Genomic DNA, 19,274 nt, shown 5'->3' on the forward strand with positions numbered 1-19,274 from the left:
CCCCATGGGTCAGGAATGACCCGGTGCTTGCACAGGGGATCTTTACCTTTAGGACAAAGTTGCTTTTGTTTAAGCCAATTAAATATGGTTGCCAGCTCTGGGTTGGGAAATATCTGGATTTGGGGGTGGAGCCTGGGGAGGGTGGGGTTTGGGGAGGAGAGGGACCTCAGCAATGTGTAATGCCATAGAGTCAACCCTCCAAAGCAGCCATTTTCTCCAGGGGAACTGGTCTTGATTGTCTTGATCAATTGCAATAAGCGGGAGATCTCCAGATGCCACCTGGAGGTTGTCAACCCTACTATTAATCGAGGGTTCCAATCTTGATAATTAATCATAAAAGGATCTTGTTTAAACAGTGCAAAATATCCTTCACAGAGTATGTTTTTAAATAATAAAATAACATTCAGGACACTTTTAGATAGTCCTTATATTTAAAAGATTTTTTCTTATAATTTATTAAAAAAAACTATACACAAATAGTTCCAAAAAAAGTTCAAGCAGCTACTGCAATCATAGGGGAGGCACTCACCCCCTCTTTCACAAACAGGTAAAATGCTTTTAAACTAATGCCAGCCGTGCCCACATGCATCATTTCCAAAGCAAAGTGTGCCCTTTCAGAATTAGTTATTATTGAGTTTTTTTAAATAATTTTTTTTAAAGAATTAGTTATTATTCACGTACAAACGTAGGGTGATGTAATTGATTGATTAAACACATTTGCTTTATAGGACCCCTTTCCCTCCCTCTAATGAGATGAGCCGCGGACTCTACTTTGGAGAACCGGTTGGTTTCCCCACTCCTACACATGAAGCCCGCTGGGTGACCTTGGGGTAGTCACAGTTCTCTCTGAACTCTCTCAGTCCCACCTACCTCAAAGGTGTCTGTTGTGGAGAGAGGAAGGGAAGGTTATAATAAGTTATTTTGAGACTCCTTAAAGGTAAAGAAAATTGGGTTAGAAAAACCAACTCTTCTTCTCCTTCTACTCTATGACAGAGATCCTGCAGAAGGATTCAGCATGTCCCCTCCACCCCATTCATCAACGTGCTGGGCATTTGATGGTTAGGGTTCCCAAAAGAAGTCCTGGCCCTTTAGTAGAAGCTTAATGGGATGGTATTTACCTCAGCGCCATGATGAGCTTCGGCAGCCCATTTCCACACATTAAAGCACTATTGAAGAGGCAGGCCTGTTGGCAAGCCTGTTGACCGTTGGTAATAACAGCCGGTGAATGCTCATTTGGGCCAGCTGGTCTCCCATTAGTAATCTTGACCAATGAGTCTTTTGTAGTCCTCTCGGGTTTCTTTCAAAATATTGTCACTTATATGCCCTATGCCATGTAATAACCATGTCATATTACAAAATCAGTTCATACATCAGGCTGGACAGAATCTTAATGTGGTGAAGGAATCGGAAGGCTCCCTCCCCTCCACAGATAACAGACAGCATGTGTGATGAACAGGGTTGCCAACCTCCAGGTACTAGCTGGAGATCTCCTACTATTACAACTGATCTCCAGCCAATCAAGATCAGCTCACCTGGAGAAAATGGCTGCTTTGGCAATTGGACTCTGTGGCATTGAAGCCCCTCCCCTCCCCAAACTCTGCCCTCATAAGAACATAAGAAAGGCCCTGCTGGATCAGACCAAGACACATCAAGTCCAGCAGTCTGTTCACACAGTGGCCAACCAGGTGCCTCTAGGAAGCCCACAAACAAGACAACTGCAGCAGCATTATCCTGCCTGTGTTCCAAAGCACCTATTATAATAGGCCTGCTCCTCTGATACTAGAGAGAATAGGTATGCAGCATGACTAGTATCCGTTCTAACTAGTAGCCATGAATACCCCTTTCCTCCATGAATATGTCCACTCCCCTCTTAAAGCCTTCCAAGTTGGCAGCCATCACCACATCCTGGGGCAGGGAGTTCCACAATTTAACCTCCTCAGACTCCACCCCAAAAACCTCCCGCCGGTGGCAAAGAGGGACCTGGATACCCTAGTGATGAAGGAACTGTTCATGGATACTCAGTTGCCTGGATGCCCAATTCACTCAATTCTCAGTTATCAAAGGGGGGGGGGGAGGAGAGAAAAGTCAAATTAGTTCCTTGGCTAGATTTGCAATGTGTTTTCACCATTCTCTTCCTCTTCCTCAGCTGTGAACAGTGTTGTAGAGGATAATTCTGATTGCACAGAGCTCTAATTGCATAAAGGCAACATTCGGTATCACTTGGCAGAGGCTGTATTTCTAAAGGGAAGCCAACCCCTTAGTGCCTTTGGCACTGTTCTCCATCAACTCAAACCACAGGTGTGCGTACACAAAGACGTAATTTGGCTGCTGGGATGCCGGGGATCATAATTAATGCTGGATGCAAAGGGGGGAAACTCTGCTGCCATTAAAATACGCAAGCAGTGTTCAACATCTGTTCCTTGTGCTTTCCAGCCCCAAATGTGCAAAAGACAGGATGCGGGATTATGGACGGGCAACAGAGGTTTTGCCCTTGAGGCAAGGTTTTCTAAAATTGTGGGGCATTTTGCTACCCCCAGGAATGTGGGCATGGGGAATGTCAAAGTCAGAGAGGTACGGGATTCTGAGGCAGAGCAAGGCTTCCTAGAGGCACTCGGTTGGCCACTGTGTGAACAGACTGCTGGACTTGATGGACTTTGGTCTGATCCAGCAGGGCCTTTCTTATGTGCTTATGTAAGGGTTCCTACCCTAGGTAGAGGAACCTCTTTCTCTCTATATATATATACACACGGCAAATTTCTGAGCTCCCTTAGTGTCTGGCAAAGTTCCTGAAAGGGGAAAATACATGGGGTTGGATCCAATAATAAATTGGTTATTACGGTCCTTTGACCAAACATAAAATATTTACAGGAACATTGCCCTACCCAGAGTGGCAGTATAAAACAATACATTTTAATTAAAACACTATATAAAATGTTACCTTCGTTAAAACAACTGGTCAACAATACAACTTAAGCAGTCATTCCACTCTACAACTTTTCATTGCAAGGCCACTGACTTTGTTACCTGAGAAAATTCATCCTTAAGAAGGATGTCAACTCTAACAGCTTCAGGATAACCAGTGCTCTTTCTTAAAAGTGGGCCAAGAATCTTCTCCCTGTCCTCCTTATAGTAGCTGCACCTAAGGAGGACGTGTCCCAAAGTTTCTGGTTCCCCACTGTTGCAGGGACAGAGCCTTTGTGAGAGGGGGATTTTTTGGAATTTTCCTTCTAGTACTGCAGAGGGCATAGCCGAGCATCAGGCTAGTGTAAATGCCCTCCTAGTTGTATTTCCTTCTAATGTCGAAAGGTATGTCGCTGGGCAAGGGATGTACTTGGTTTGGGCAGATGCCCTAAAAAAAGGTGTTCTAGCTAGATCAGATTGCCTTTCGGTGTCTTTACAGTCTTTGTTTTACTGCTTGTCTTGCTCTATTGTAACCTAAGGCCCTCAGATTCTCTGGGGAAAAACCCAAATGTTCTATTTTGTTTCTTACAGCCTGGGGTTGGATCCAGACAACATGTCCATCCAATCTCGCCTAATTCTCCTCCATAATGTGACCCACATCCCACATGGCTTTTGTGCATGCAGGTCCCTTTTTTCTTGATGCCCAAAGAGAATACCTCCTTACTTCAGGAGAAAACCCCAGCTGGATTCAACCCATGGGGAGGAGCAGATTCAGATATTAAGTGAGCTGTAGGATGTACTAAAATGATGGCAGAGAATGGCCATTGGGATGCACTGGTTCCTGCCAAATAGCCATTGCATACATGGAATTTTCCAAATAATACTGGAGGCTTAGGTGATTATTATCCCTATTGTAATGCCAGTGTTTAGTGTCCGAGTCCACAGATCCATGCACAAAGCCACAGCGTGTGGTCATGTGATTGTACTGAAGGATCTCAGCACACTCACCTCTGAAAACAGTTGATGTGCAGAGGGAAGGAGGAAGTTCAAAACTGGGACCCAAGTTCAAAAGGTGGAGAAACATTCACACGAGGATCCTTGCATGCACTATATGAGAGAGTGTGGTGTAGCAGTTATAGTATTGGACTAAGATTCCCACTCTGCCGTCGAAGCTTGCTGGGTGACCTTGGGCCAATCACACACTCTCACCCTAGCTGAACTGTTGTCGTGAGGATAAAATGGAGGAGAGGAAAACAACGTAAGCTGCTTCAGGTCCCCACTGGGAAAAAAGACTGTAAATGCAGTAAATAAAATAACAATAATAATATGTTAAAAACTTGAACAGATGTTACTTGTCTTCCAGTGTGTATTTTGAGAAATGCATACTTTTTACCATTAAAAGAACCTGAAGTTGATTACATTGCTTTTCACAAAAGAAAGTGAATGAGTATCCTCACAAGTAACTTGCGGAGAGATAGTGTGGTGTAGTGGTTAAGAGTGGTGGTTTGGAGCGGTGGACTCTGATCTGAATGGCGGACACTAATCTTGTGTACTGGATTTGTTTCCCCACTCCTACACACGAAGCCAGCTGGGTGACCTTGGGCTAGTCACACTCTCTCAGCCCGGGTGTCTGTTGTGGAGAGGGGAAGGGAAGGTGATTGTAAGCCAGTTTGATTCTTCTTAAGTGGTGGAGAAAGTAGGCATATAAAAACCAGCTCTTCGTCTTCTTCTAACTTGCCTCAAGAGAACATCCATTTAATGGACAAAATCCATTATAAATGCCTGTTTGCTAAAAAGATCTCTCTCATTCCCTCAGTCTAACTGATAGAGGACAGTTTTATGATCAAAATGCACTGACGGATCTCTCTGTGTGTTTTCACTTATAAAAACAGGTGATACAAGGAAGGGGGGAATGGAGGGAGTGAAAAGGAAGAGCAACTTTAAAACTGGACTTGAGTTCAAAAGACGAATGAACATTTTTATTCAATATTTTTGTTTTAATTTTAGTTAATCTATGTAGGGATCTTTACTTTTGACATAGATGAGACATTAATCACAGCATGCAAAGAATGTGCAGGGGGAAAAACTAGGATTTTTTCCATTTGAGTCATTACAGGAAATGCACATCGGGAATAGCAGGGTTTAAAAAAATAGATAAATGTTTCTTAAGCGCAAGGCTTTGACGTTATATTTGCTCCTGTGAAAAGCGGAATTCAAATGTGCGTGCACATATATACATGACCGAAGACACCGCACAGCCCAGAGGAAAGCAATGGGGGGGGGGGGGACAGCTGGAGCTTATCAAAACATCTGCCTCTTGTGCAGGTGGGGTGTTAGTTTTGTTTCACGTTGGCTTTTAAATACTACCATCTAAAGAGAAACTGGCTTCTTGCCTGCCCCGCCACTCCTAAAACAAGTTATCGTAAGGGACGAATGGAAAAAAATATAACTGAATATCAGAACAAATATGGGACAGGACGGGGTGGGACTGGGCTAGAGCACAGTTCGATTCATCCCACTGACATTCCTTGCAAGTTCTATATTGGTAGCTCAGAAATAAATCACACAATAAAGCAGACCTAGTTTCAGTTGGGGGGGGAAAAAACCAGTAGTTACAGAAAGTTACTGGGCTAAGGGGGCAGCCCTGCAGGTTCAAGAATTCTGGGAAAGAGGGGATGTAGCCCACACTGTGTGTGTGGTTTTTATGCAAGGGGACAGAAGCCTCCACGAAGCACGTGTGCTTTGAAAGGGGCTGTCCAGTATTTGGTGCATGTGAAAGAGGACGGGAGGGATCAGGGATCCATGAAGATTTTTCTTTTGGAATCCAAATGGGAGCTCCTTTAGCAGCTGAAGTTTGAAAACCACCAAAACCAGGATACAAATTGGCTCCATATCCTAAATTCCTGCCTAATTTGATGTGCAAAATTTTGTCTGCGTCTGGTATATGTGGAATGGTATTGTATAGACCAATCTCGTCAGATCTTGGAAGCTAAGCAGAATCGGTACTTGGAAGGGAGACCTCCAAGAAAGAATCAGCAGGGGAAAGCGGTGGCAAAGTCCCTCTGCTTAATCACTTGCCTTAAAAACCCCACAAGGGTTCGCTATGTTGGCTGTGTCTCACACACACACACTTAAATGCATAATTTGTTAAAGAATGTAAAAAAGGCCATTCCAAGTTCCTCTGGATTAGAATTCTCATGCATTATTAGGGCCATCCTGTATTTTTGCAGGGAAAACGTGGTCACAAACACGTCAAATTAGCCTTACCGACAATCATATGGTTGCAGATGTCACAGAAAGTGGGTTTTTTGAAAATGTGTTCCTGGAAAACATGAATCTTGTTGCCCTCCGGTTGGTTATGGATCTTGGTCGGAGTCGATGACTGACTTTCTGCGGTTGGGAGGTGGCCGGCTCTGGGGCTGATCTCTGACAACAAGTCGACTTGCAACTTCATGTCGCTGTTTGTCCGCTGGAAAAAGTTGTCTGCACTTTTACTCCGCAAACTTTTGGTCTTGGAAGACAGCGATCGTTTCAGTTTCTGGAGCTGCAATACAACAACACAGTTGTTGCCAGTGGCGAAGCAGACAGTCTGTTCTCAGATTCCCCACTTCTATGCAACTCCTGACGGCATTCACTGCATAAAAATGGATGTCATAACAAATAGTTGGGACTTTAGGCCGATCTGGACTCATGCCACACTTACTCCAAACACTGCGTTGTCCGACCTAGGCGGAGCTACCCAATGCAGACTCTTATCTAATGTGCTGAGTCCTTTCCTTCAAGAAAACGTACCTATAAGAGATTTGTCACAAAAGGGCAGCACAGGTTGGGGGAAAGGTCTTTGCGGGCCAGGTAAGACCAGTAGGCATAGGCGGCATACTTCAGGCCCCTTGGCACTACAGCGAGCAGAGGAATGGCTACTCAAAAGTCAGGCCCTGCTGCCCAATTACAGCAAACCATGGCTTGCCATTAGGTTTCCCCATCGCTGCCTAACTTCTCCTGCTCTAGAAAACTGCATTATCTGTGGTAAGAGACTCATCGGTTGTATGGGAGCAACTAGAGCTGTTGGTAGGACCAGGGCTGCTGAGGATGGAGGAAGGACTAGGAATGCAAAATTCTAGGGTTCCCTGGTCATTCTGGCAGAAGAGGGCAAGGTGGTTCTGGAGGGCAGTAGCAGCATACCTGCTCTCAACGAGCATCTTGTTTGTCTTCTTCTGAATGGATTATGGGGTTATGGTCTGAAAGCCTGAAGTCCTGGCTTTCAGACAATAACCCCATCAGTCCTGGATACGATTAGACTATTCATATGATTTTGTAACGTTAACAACGTGAACAAACTTTGATGAGATGCCCGTGGTCTAGGCGTGTAAAAGGTAACGCGAACCTCCCCTCCCATCAACTTAGCCGTAATGCAGAGCGCTTCTAGTTTACCTTTCAAACACCATTACTGTGAGCTACGGTGAGACATTATTTCCTTGGCTGGTGTGACGTACCATGAAATTTTCCGGGGGTCTATCTGATGTAACTAAGCAGCTACTGCTTATGCTGGGCCAGAAAATATTTACAAGTGATACGCTGGCCACTGGCGTAGCTCTCTCTCTTATCCACAAGAGAGAGTGGGCACAGGCTTCTGCGAGGAAGCTGAAGCGGTATCCTATAATATGAGATTGAAAGTTGTCACCTTTGGTTTCGTTCTGTCAGTTTGGAGCGGTGGACTCTGATCTGGAGAACCGGGTTTGATTCCCCACTCCTCCATATGAGCGGCAGAGGCTAATCTGGTAAACTGGATTTGTTTCCCCACTCCTACATACCAAGCCAGCTGGGTGACCTTGGGCAAGTTACAGCTCTGTTAGAGCACTCTCAGCCCCACCTACCTCACACAGTGTCTGTTGTGGGGAGGGGAAGGGAAGGTGATTGTAAGCCGGTTTGAGTCTCCCTTAAGTGGTAGAGAAAGTTGGCATATAAAAACCAACTCTTTTTTTTTTGCTTCTGATATTTACTTTTTCATGTGTAACTAGGCGATGCTGTTGGCTTCAAGAAAAGGTACTTGGGATGTTTTCAGCTATTAGAGGCAGGAGCTCAGGGGCATTTTATTTCCAATTAATGGGAGACTGCTGATTGAGAGCTTCTTCTAGTCAATGGACTTGACTAGGAGGCCCATTCTTCTAAACTTGGCATATACAGAATGTGACTAAATCAGGGATTGAGTTATTGCCAAGGACAACAGGTGTCTTTTCAACCCCTATTTGCTATGTAGATGGGGAGGGGCCGTAGCTCTGTGATAGAGCATCTGCTTAGCATGCAGAAGGTCCCAGGTTCAATCCCCAGCATCTCCAGTTAAAGGGACTAGGCAAGTAGGTGATGTGAAAGACCTCTGCCTGAGACCCTGGAAAGCTGCTGCCAGTCTGAGTAGACAATACTGACGTTGATGGACTAAGGGTCTGACTCAGTACAAGGCAGCTTCAAGTGCTCATACATACTGTGGTTATAGGACAGAGCACGGGATTCATGAGGTTCTCCTTTGGTGTCTACAGGGAAATGAATCTGATATTTTTATCTTTTCAGCCTTTCTGTTAACTTGGTGACCAGCAAGATCTGACAGATTAATGACAGAGGCTCCGGCTGCTCATTGGCTTCCAGTCAGCAGTCTCCCAATTGCCTGGTGGAAAGCTTCACTTGACACCTTAAGCCTTTAATCATTACATTTGGACCACTCTTTGCAAGAGACACTTAAATTGGTTCTCGTATCCTCCCCACTGTCCATGCAGGGGCTTCACAGAAAGCTGCATTATGCATGTTCGGCAACAACAGTGTGAGATTTTCCTTAAAAAGCTCCCCCTGAAAGGGACCGGAGCTACACAGGAGGAGTCTGAACATAGCACGCATTCGAACACGGAGGGCATATTTCTGAGAGCACAAGGGCACAATGCAGTGGGAATGTTCCATTTATTTTTGTGCCTCGCCTAGAAAGCCACACAGGGTTGCCACCCTCCAGGTGGGGCCTGGAGATCTCCTGGAATTACAACCAATCCCCAGGCTACAGAGATCAGTTGCCGTGGAGAAAATGGCTGCTTTGGACAGTGAACTCTACGGCATTATCCCCATTGAGGACCCACCCTCCTCAGGCTCCAACCCCAACATATCCAGGTATTTCCTAACCCAGAGTTGGCAACTCTAAAGCCGCATTCACAAGGAGCTCCCATTCATTTTAAATGAGGCGTGCACAGAAAAACTTCCTACAGAATTCCTTGATATTGGGGTGGATCCTACCCCTGTCCTACCACCCCACTGAGGAAAATGTATGTATTTCTGACCTTTCCTTTTGGCTCAAGTTTGAAGCCTTCTCCAGTCTAAGGGGACTTCCTTGAAGTTAAGTGGTTTATCAATTGGAGGAAGAGACACTTAAACTGGAGGAAGACTACTTTGGTGGAGAGCTACTTGCAGGATAGTTGGATCCACCCCACTGGATCCCATTCTTAGAAACAATTCCAATTCACTTCTGGGGGGGAGGAGAAGGAGGAGATGGAGGTGAAGGAGGAGAAGGAGAAGAAGAAGGTAGAAGGCACATAAGGAAGAATCAAACCAGCTTACAGTCACCTTCCCTTCCCCTCCCACAACAGACACTCTGTGAGGTAGGTGGGGATGAGAGAGTGTGACTAGCTCAAGGTCACCCAGCTGGATTCATGTGTAGGAGTGGGGAAACAAATCCAGTTCACCAGATTAGCTTTCACTGCTCATGTGGAAGAGTGGGGAATCAAATCTGGTTGTCCAGATCAGAGTCCACCGCTCCAAACCACCACTCTTAACCACCCCACCATGCTGGATTCTACACCACGTCCTGGTTCAGAACCTGTTGGTGAACAAGAAAAAAGAACAACCCCTAGTTTGCTGAAATGCTCAAATTTAGACAGCAAAATAAAATATGATTGCTAAACGATGGAACTCCCTCCCCCAGGAGAGTCATCTGTCTCCCTCTACTGGTGTCTTTTGCCAGCAGGTTAAGGTTTTTTTGTTTTGCTAGGCATAACCCCAATCATGTTACTGGCCCTCCTTCCTGGTTTGGGATGAGCAACCTTTCCCTCCTCAGGATCTGACCCCAAATCTCCAGGACTTTCCCAACCAAAGTTTGAGTTTGTTCATGATGTCTGAATACAGCCCTGGGAAGAGAACCTGCGTAGTACGGAGTGGCTCCAGACTAAATTCACCATGGGTAGGATGGAAAGTTCCTGCCTCCCTACAGATCTCCATGCAATGCTGCTCCTGGAGAGGAGACTCTGAGAAACGACATGAGGGGTGTCTCCAGTTGGAACAAGGAATTTCTTGGAAACTGCCAATTTAGTCTGGCCCCAACCTTACATTTCTTGATGACAAAACCAGTATCAGCAAGTGGTTACAGATGCATTCACAGGTACAGGAATAGACACATATCCAGAGCCTTTGCTTTGAAAACAGAATGGCTGTCCCACATCTTGCCCTTCCTTACACACATCAGCATAAAAAAAGGAGGAGCTCTTAATGTCACTCGCAATTAGGGTTGTCAGCTCCGGGTTAGGAAATACCTGGAGATTTTCGGGGTGGAGCCTGAGAAAACTGGGGAAGGGGAGGGACTTCAATAGGGGTATACTGCCATCAAGTCCACCTTCCAAGAGGCCATTTTCTCCATCTCTGTTGCCTGGGGAACAGTTGTAATCCCAGGAGATCTCCAGCCACCACCTGGAGGTTGGCAACCCTACTCGTGGTAGTCCCTGGAAGTAGGAAAAATAGGGTTGCCAGTTTCGGGTTGGGAAATACCTGGAGATTTTCAGGGGGGAGCCTGAGGAGGGTGGGGTTTGGGGAGGGACTTCAACGGGGTATAACGCCAAAGAATCCAAAACAGCCATTTTCTCCAGGTGAACTGATCTCTATCGGCTGGAGATCAGTTGTACTAGCGGGAGATCTCCAGCCATCCCCTGGAGGCTGGCAGCCCTAAGGAAGAAACTGGAGATCAGAGGGTTAAATGAGCCAGCATGGTGTAGTGGTTAAGAGCAGTGGTTTGGAGAGGTGGAGTGTAATCTGGAGAACCGGGTTTGATTCCCCCACTCCTCCACCTGAGCAGCGGAGGCTAATCTGGTGAACTGGATTTGTTTCCCCACTCCTGCACATGAAGGCAGCAGGGTGACCTTGGGCAAGTCACACTCTCTCAGCCTCACCCACCTCACAGGGTGTCTGTTGTGGGGAAGGGAAGGTGACTGTCAGCCGGGTTGAGTCTCCCTTAAGTGGTAGAGAAAGTCGGCATGTAAAAACCACCTCTTCTTCTTCCTCTTAAAGAACCAGCTAGGAACAAAACAGCTGTTGATTTCCTGATTTACGGTGGCTGAAAGTGAATCTTGAGATGGTTAGGGGGAGATAAATACAGGACACCGTAATGAAGTGCCTCCTCCATCTTGTCCCTCATTTGGCTCAGCCTGCTTAAGTGAGATTTGCAGCCAGGAGCCTTCATACCCCCAGCGGGAGCCCGGAGAGCGGTAACTAATCACCTGCCTGCAACTTTAATTGTTCCAGCAGAAATCAAGACTCATTATCTCCTCCCCCAACACCCCCCCCCAAAAAAAACCCCATAGAATTCCACTGGCGCAAGGTGACATTCATTATTGATTTGCCACCCATTCCCGCCCGGCCACATGAGGTTAATTAAACAGCAAACATTATTCTTCTTCTGCCATGGAAAAAAGACTAAGCAGTACAACAAAGTGCTTGTTTTTTCTTCTTCTTCTAAATCACAACCCTCTTGCTGGTTCAGCAGTAGGCCCGGAGAAGCTAATTTAATCACGCCAACTCCGTTTCACAGATAACACGATTTGCTAATGAAGAACCCTCCAGAAGTCATTTTGCCCGGCTGCACGGAAAGGACACGGGTTATTTCGTACAAAGCTGCCGTTTGTCTGCTTTTTGTGCTGCGCGAGTCCCAGCTGGCACACTTCGTACCTGACATGCCTCCCATATTGCATTACAGGAGGGGAGGGGGTCATACGGTTTTAGAGAAATAGCAAAAAAATTTAGAGAATTTTTTTAGAGAAATAGCAAAATAGATAAATTTCCAAATACTAGGCCCAACAAATGGCTTAATATTATAGAACTGCTGAAGCCGACCGTCAGGGTCACCGGCCACAAGTTCTCCTAGAACCAGAAGTCAGTGGCAAGATTTGTTTCAATCCTTATATCCCTCCAACACTAGATATATGCTGCTCAAGATCAATTGATCAAGGAGCTTCTAAGGGATAAAAGGAAAGAAGTGATCTCCAGACGACAGAGATCATTTCTTAGGGTTGCCAACAGAGCTGGAGATCTCCTGGAATTACAAGGGATTTCCAGGCCACAGAGTTCAGTTTCCCTAGATACCATGGATGCTTTGGAGGGTGACTTCTACAGCATTGTGCTCTGCTGAAGCCCCCTTCCCCAAATTTTGCCCACCCCAGGCTCTACCCCCAAATCCCCAGGAATGTCCCAAAACTGAGTTGGCAACCCTATCAGCTGTCCTAGAGGAAACAGCCACATTGGAGGATGAACCCAGTGGCGTCACATGGCCTCATCATGCTCCTTTCCCAAATTCTGACAGCATCGCTGTCAAATCTCCAGGCATTTCCCAAGCTGGAGCGGAGAACCCTAAACTATGCCAGTGCATAGAGCTTTTTCATTGAAATAATGAAATCAATGTATCTCATAGTAAGCTCCCCTGCCATTGATGAATGCAACAAAACCAGGCCACTCACAAACTGCGAGGACTCCCTAAATATTCAGAGATCCCCAACCCAGGTATGAAAAAAAAGACTGCAAATTAAGTGTGTGTGTGTGTGTGGGGGGGAAACCACACAACAGGTCTAGGGAGCCCTGAATATGCTCTGGGAGTTCAGAAAGTTGGTTGGTTGATACGCCAACTTTCTCTACCACTTAAGGAAGAATCAAACAGGTTTACAATCACCTTCCCTTCCCCTCCCCACAACAGTGACCCTGTGAGGTAGGTGGAGCTGAGAGAGCTCTAAGACAGCTGTGACTAGCCCAAGATCACCCAGCTGGCTTCATGTGGAGGAGTAGGGAAACCAACCCGGTTCACCAGCTTAGCCTCCGCAGCCATGTGGAGGAGTGGGGAGTCAAACCTGGTTCTCCAGATTAGAGCCCACCGCTCAAAACCACTGCTCTTAACCACTACACCATGCTGGCTCTGTTGAAGCTGAGTTAGAGGGAAATGGAGGAAGGATATGTGGTTGCTAACTACAGACTGGGGAATCCCTGGAGATTTGGGGGTGGTGCCAGGAAGACAAACTTTGGGATGGAAGGGAGCTCAGTGGGGAGGTGACGGTTCTATGACTAGGGTTTCTCCAAAGCTGCCATTTCCTGCAAGGGAACTCACCTATGTAGCCTAAAGAACAGGAGAACTCCAGGCCCCACCTGGAGATTGACAACCCTAGAAAGAGACAGTTCATGAGAGCCAGCATGATGTAGTGGTTAAGAGCGGTGGTTAGGAGCAGTGGACTCTAATCTGGAGAACCGGCTTTGATTCCCCACTCCTCCACATGAGCGGCGGACTCTGTTCTGGTGAACTGGGTTTGTTTCCCCACTCCTCCACATGAAGCCAGCTGGGTGACACTGGACTAGCCACAGTTCTCTCAGAGCTCTCTCAGCCCCACCTCCCTCACAGGGTGTTTGTTGTGGGGAGGGGAAGGGAAGTGTAAGCCTGCTTAATTCTTCCTTAAGTGGAGAAGAATGTCGGCATATAAAAACCAACTCCTCCTCCTCCTCTTCTTCATCTTCTTCTTGTCCCCGAGGACACAGAGAATACTTGAGGGGGAGAGGTCTTAATTTATTCATGATTACTGAGAAGGAAGAAAATGCCATGGCTCAACAAACTAGCTGCTTGTTTTAATGGATGAAAAATGAGTTTACAAAATTCTCTTGAAACATCCTTGGTTTGCATGCTCAGCCCAATGTTGCTCTCACTACAATTTAGTTAGCATGACATTTTAACTGGTGTAAATGGAATCCAAATCAGATCTGCTCAAACTTTATTAGTTTATTGGAGTATAATATGCATTTGAAATGTTGCTCAACAGATGCACTGGCTATGAGACTTCATCTTTAAAAGTGCTTTATAACCAAATTTAGGGCATAGACAGACACTGGGATCAGATAGGTAAACAGAAGTGGTTTGCAGTGCTATGCTGTTGCCAGCAGAATTTAGTCACACATACTAAGACGATTTAAAAGTTGGTAGGATTTCAAAGAATCATGCAGCAACAGGAGAAGACACAACACACACTCAAATTCTACTTGTATCATCTCAGTCAGTGGTCTTCACCATTTCCAGGCCTGAGACCTGATGAGCTGAAAGGATGTGTCAGCAAGTAATGTGACAGGAAGAAGAGGGGGAAAAAACAGATTTCATTCCCAGCACCCATTGGGCAGATCAAGAAAGCCTGACACAGGTGATAGAAACTAAATATCATGTAGTGTACTGTGGTGAGGAACAGACCAAGAGTCAAATCCATGTAAGAATCTTTCCCACCACTTCGCCATCCTGCTATTCTCAGAGTGAGCGCAAAGAGGCTCAGGAAACATGTGCCACCCTTCCTTTCTACACATGCTCACTAGCAACAAGTTCTCCAAAGAGGCAGCAAAAATAGTGGCTCTGTCGAGACTCAAAACCCAACAATTGAGACTCCATAACCCACGTGAAGGCCCCGACCCATGGGTAGAAGACCACGCAACTAAACAAACTCATGACTCCATAGATTTAAACTCAAGGGAAGGATGCTCACGCACATGCACATTTTAAGAGCATATTAACCTTATTTCTGGGGAACTTTCACTGTGCTTTACTTCCTTGCTATAACACAGACATAGCAGATGCTAAATGTCTTCCAAACTGGCTGGCAGGGCACCTTCAGCTACATCTGCACGAAGAAACATTTCTTGATCCTTTGCAGATGGGATTCCAATCTGGTTATGGCACTGAGATAGGGTTGGCAGTCCTTGTGAACAGTCTAGATCTAGAGGCTGAGAAGGGGGCGGGGGATTCCTCTTGGAATTCCTGAAGGATATGGAAAGGGATGGTCATATGCCACCAATTCTGCAGTGGGTATCAGTTAGCTGTTGGGCTCAATTCAAGCTTCTGGTTCTAAGATTTAGAACTGTCCGCTGTTTGGGACCAGCGTGACTATGGGATTGCTTCTCTCAATATGCTCTCTCCCCACACACCCCAATTAAGATCTGCATCAGATGCTGTGTTCTATAATCCACCACTGTATGAGGTCGTCATAGGGTTGCCAGGTCCTTCTTCGCAACTGGCAGGAGGTTTTTGGGGCAGAGCATGAGGAGGGCAGGGTTTGGGGAGGGAAGGGACTTCGATGCCATAGAGTCCAATGGCCAAAGTGGCCCATTTTCTCCAGGGGAACTGATTTCCATCGGCAGGAGATCAGTTGTAATGGAGGGAGTTCTCCAGCTAGTACATGGAGGATGACAACCCTAGGTCATCAGCACCTGGAAGAACCAGGCCATTTCAGAAAGCCCTTTCTGCTTTGAAGACCATTTGGGAGCCAGTTGGATATACTAATTTGCTGCTGTTTCTGGTAACTTGGCTTTTTAGTGACAGAAGTAGAGGCGATTCTAGTTCCTGTGGTGAGCCATCTCAGATAAAGGAGGATCTGGGATATAACTGATATTATAGGGGTTGTAGGTTGTTTTTTTAAAAGTCCTATGAGCCTAGAGTTCAGAATATTTCTGTTTTGTTCCTCTTTCAGGTTTGTTATCCTCCGTGTGACACATCAGACACACTTTGAAGTGGCTGTTCCCCAGGGAACGCTTCCTTTATAGAGATTCTAAAAGGCTCATTCACAAATCTTGGAATGCCTGTGCCTAAGAATGTATCCCATGATCAAGCAGAATTATTGGCAGCAAATGAATAATGATGGGGCTGAAGATATAGCTGCCACTCTTTCAGCTCATCAGGAAGCAAAGTCTGCTTCAGAAAACCAGGAGGGCTCCACTTCCAACATTGTTCAGGAGTTAACTGAAATAGCAAAAGAAGCGGAGTCTCACCAGGAGGCATACTCGCTCACTATACCGGGTTGCCAACCTCCAGGTACTAGCTGGAAATCTCCTGAGATTCTCCTGTTACCAGAAACAGCAGCAAATTAGTCTATCCAACTGGCTCCCAAATGGTCTTCAAAACAGAAAGGGCCTTCTGAAATGGCCTGGTTCTTCCAGATGCTGATGACCTAGGGTTGTCAGCCTCCATGTACTAGCTGGAGAACTCCTTCCATTACAACTGATCTCCTGCCGATGGAAATCAGTTCCCCTGGAGAAAATGGCCTCTTTGGCAACTGGACTCTATGGCATTGAAGTCCCTCCCCGAACCCCGCCCTCCATAGGCTCCACCCCAAAACCTCCCGCCAGTGGCGAAGAGGGACCTGGCAACCCGACCCACCTACTTTACAAGGGGTCTGTTGTGGGGAGAGGAAGGGAAGTCCCTCCCCAAACCTCACCCTCAGGCTCCGCCCTAAAAACCTCCCACCAGTCGCGAAGAGGGACCTGGCAACCCTATAGCTCACTATAATACCATTTCCATGGCTTAGTTTGGACTCACATCTGTGTAAAAGCGATGATCCAATGAGGTGGTTGCCCATCTGCAGAAGCAAGTTGTACAAACATGGGACTCATGGCAGGTGTGTGGGGTCGGTGTTTTGTGGCTGTTACTCTACCAGGCAATCTTCTGGACATCAGAGGGCTATCTGCACCAGATTCACCAGACCTCTCCAGGAGAACAATTAAAGCCTTTTTTCTTCCAGCTGGGTCAGGTGTCAGTAGGGGAGGGGCCATGGCTCAGTGATAGAGCATCTGCTTGGCATGCAGAAGGTCGCAGGTTCAATCCCTGGCATCTCCAGTTAAAGGGACTAGGCAAATAGGTGATGTGAAAGACCTTTGCCTGAGAACCTGGAGAGCCGCTGCCGGTCTGAGTAGACAATACTGACTTTGATGGACCAAGGGCCTGATTCAGTATAAGGCAGCTTCATGTGTTCAGTATATTATAGAATGAGGTTACTTCAGTTTTAGCAGAAAAGCAGATACAAAAGAGATTATATTAATATTATAATTAATAATAATAATAATAATTAGTTCAAGGGCAAAGATGGCCAGGTGATGCATTCCTACTCAAAGTCCAAGCAATACCTATGGAAGAGGTCACTTAGAATTAAATTGCTTTTTGCCAAAACCACTTGTTGCTATGATTCCACTAAATCTAGTGCATCTTGAATATCAAACTATTAAGCTAGTCCTTTAAAATTTATTTCCCACTGCTTCCTCAAAACAAATTAACTTTAAACCCATTTTGTTCATTTCATTTATTCAGCTGAAACTGATATAATTTTTCGCGAATTACTAACAATTAAGGATATTAAGGAAATTGGATTAGATTACCCTCTTTCCCTTTCTGCAAACCCTTGCCAGTTTTGCTTACTGGACTGTGGAGTGTAAGAACACAGAAATGACAGGTTACTGTAGTCATTGCCAGATGAATGTCCACCCACTTCTGCATGGTTAAATACACGGTTTTCCAGAGATGAAATTGTGTATTTCAGGAAAAGATTTCCTTTCCTACTTGGAATTTCCCAGCAACACTGATTACCTGCAGCCCTCAGAATATGCGAAATCCAAGTTTTCATTCCTCAAAACTTGCAGCTAAAATGATTCCCGCTCTGCTACATGCAGATGACACTGTCATTCTATCCTGTTCACAACTGGGCCTTAGGAGAGCATTTCATGCTTTCATTGCATATTGTAAAGAGGAACAGCCCGTAATAAATTGCCAAAAAGCAAAAAAGTCCTCACTTTTGTCAAGAAATATCGGAAACACAGGTGGCAAATAGATGGTTATAACACAGAACAAAAATCTTTAAATATCTTGGCACAGTCTTCCAGTCGTCTGGATGTTGGAGAGATCGGGCCCTGCATGCGGTAGAAACCGCCCATACAGCAACCTCCACCATTATAAGATTCTATTTCACAAAAGGGGTCTCTTTTATTGCTTCAGCAATCAAGGTCTTTACCCAGCTCCTCTACGGCTCCCAGCTCTGTATGTACAAGGAAAGGCGCTTACTGGAAGCTGTACAATCTAAGTTCCTACAAAAGATTTTTGGAGACCCCCAAGATTTTTGGAGACCCCCAATGCATTCCGAATGTTTTTCTCAGACTAGAGGCTGGGGTGATCTCTTTGGAAACACGTATGTGGAATTTTTCGTGTTCAGGTTTAACAGACCCCCAAAAATGTGAATTTCCGAAAAAAAGTCAAAAAAACAACACCAACAAGCCATACAGGCATGGGACTTCAGCTCTGCACTTCCTGCCGCCTCCAAACTCCACATGGACTTTGGAGGCGGTGGGGCAGAGCTGAATGCTGGGCCCAGCCTGGCGTTCACCCCTGCGCCATCCTCGAGCCCATGTGGACTTCGGAGGCGGTGGTGGTGCAGATCTAAATGCTGGGCCCGGCCAGCCAGCAGGTAAGCGAGGGGGAGAGGGAGGAAGGGGGGGGAGATCTCCTGCCACCACCTTGAGCTTGGCAACCCTAGGGATTGGGCAGTCGTGGTTGCCACTTCGAGAAGCCTACTGGATTGGCAGATAATTGTCCACCGGTCCCAGCCACCTGGCCACCCTACTCAAGTGGCGGCATAGAACACAAGACCACCTCCTCATCTGGTACGACTCACTGTGCTATTGTAGTCTCTTAGAGTGCCTGCGTGACACTCCCCCCACCCTGGGCATCCTTCCTTCAACAATCTGCTCTCTACCGAAAGCCGTAGATCATTACAGTCGACAACCCCCCCCCCGAAAACAATAATCACTGAGAATTTGTCAGAGCAACGAGCATATTTAATCGTTTCAGAGGCATTTCCTAAGCAGCACCTTTTTATAAAAGAATACTTTGTAACAAGAAATCATAAAAAAATGTTTACCCTGGTGTATTGTATACAGCGAGTCACCATGGAGGTATTGTATAAAAGGCTTGCAATGATAACAGTTGGGGAGGTGTCTTTCTGTTATCCACAGGGGAATGTTCACTTTTAATAACCAAATGATTATTAACGCTCCGAAATTTCCCCTTCACTTCTACAAATCACACAGGCATCGCCCCCCTCTCTCTTTTTTCCCTCTCCCACTACTGCTGTTTGAGATTTAACACGGCTTAAATGGTAGAGATTTTAAAGCATATTGAAACCAAGTCAACAATGTATTTATCCAGATAACAAGGCTGGCAAACCATTATGTCAAACCTCTGCACTCTCTTCCACAAAAATGGGCTGCTGCGCATTCGAAGTTCCTCCCAGCAGACAGTAACATAACAG

At 45.9% G+C, this 19,274-nt stretch overlaps 1 protein-coding gene across 1 annotated transcript in view; it reads right to left on the bottom strand.

Annotated features, from left to right (window-relative positions):
- The window catches only part of STAC (SH3 and cysteine rich domain), a 50,324-nt gene extending 43,885 nt beyond the window's left edge, over nucleotides 1-6,439 (bottom strand). Inside the window, exon 1 of the mRNA XM_056857731.1 lies at nucleotides 6,169-6,439. Within this exon, the coding sequence (XP_056713709.1) occupies nucleotides 6,169-6,355 (187 nt within the window). The 5' untranslated portion in view covers nucleotides 6,356-6,439. The remainder of the gene's footprint in view (nucleotides 1-6,168) is intronic.
- Nucleotides 6,440-19,274: the final 12,835 nt, after the last annotated feature.

Source organism: Euleptes europaea, chromosome 11 (genome assembly GCF_029931775.1).
Source record: "Euleptes europaea isolate rEulEur1 chromosome 11, rEulEur1.hap1, whole genome shotgun sequence".
In the NCBI taxonomy this organism is placed as follows: domain Eukaryota; kingdom Metazoa; phylum Chordata; class Lepidosauria; order Squamata; family Sphaerodactylidae; genus Euleptes; species Euleptes europaea.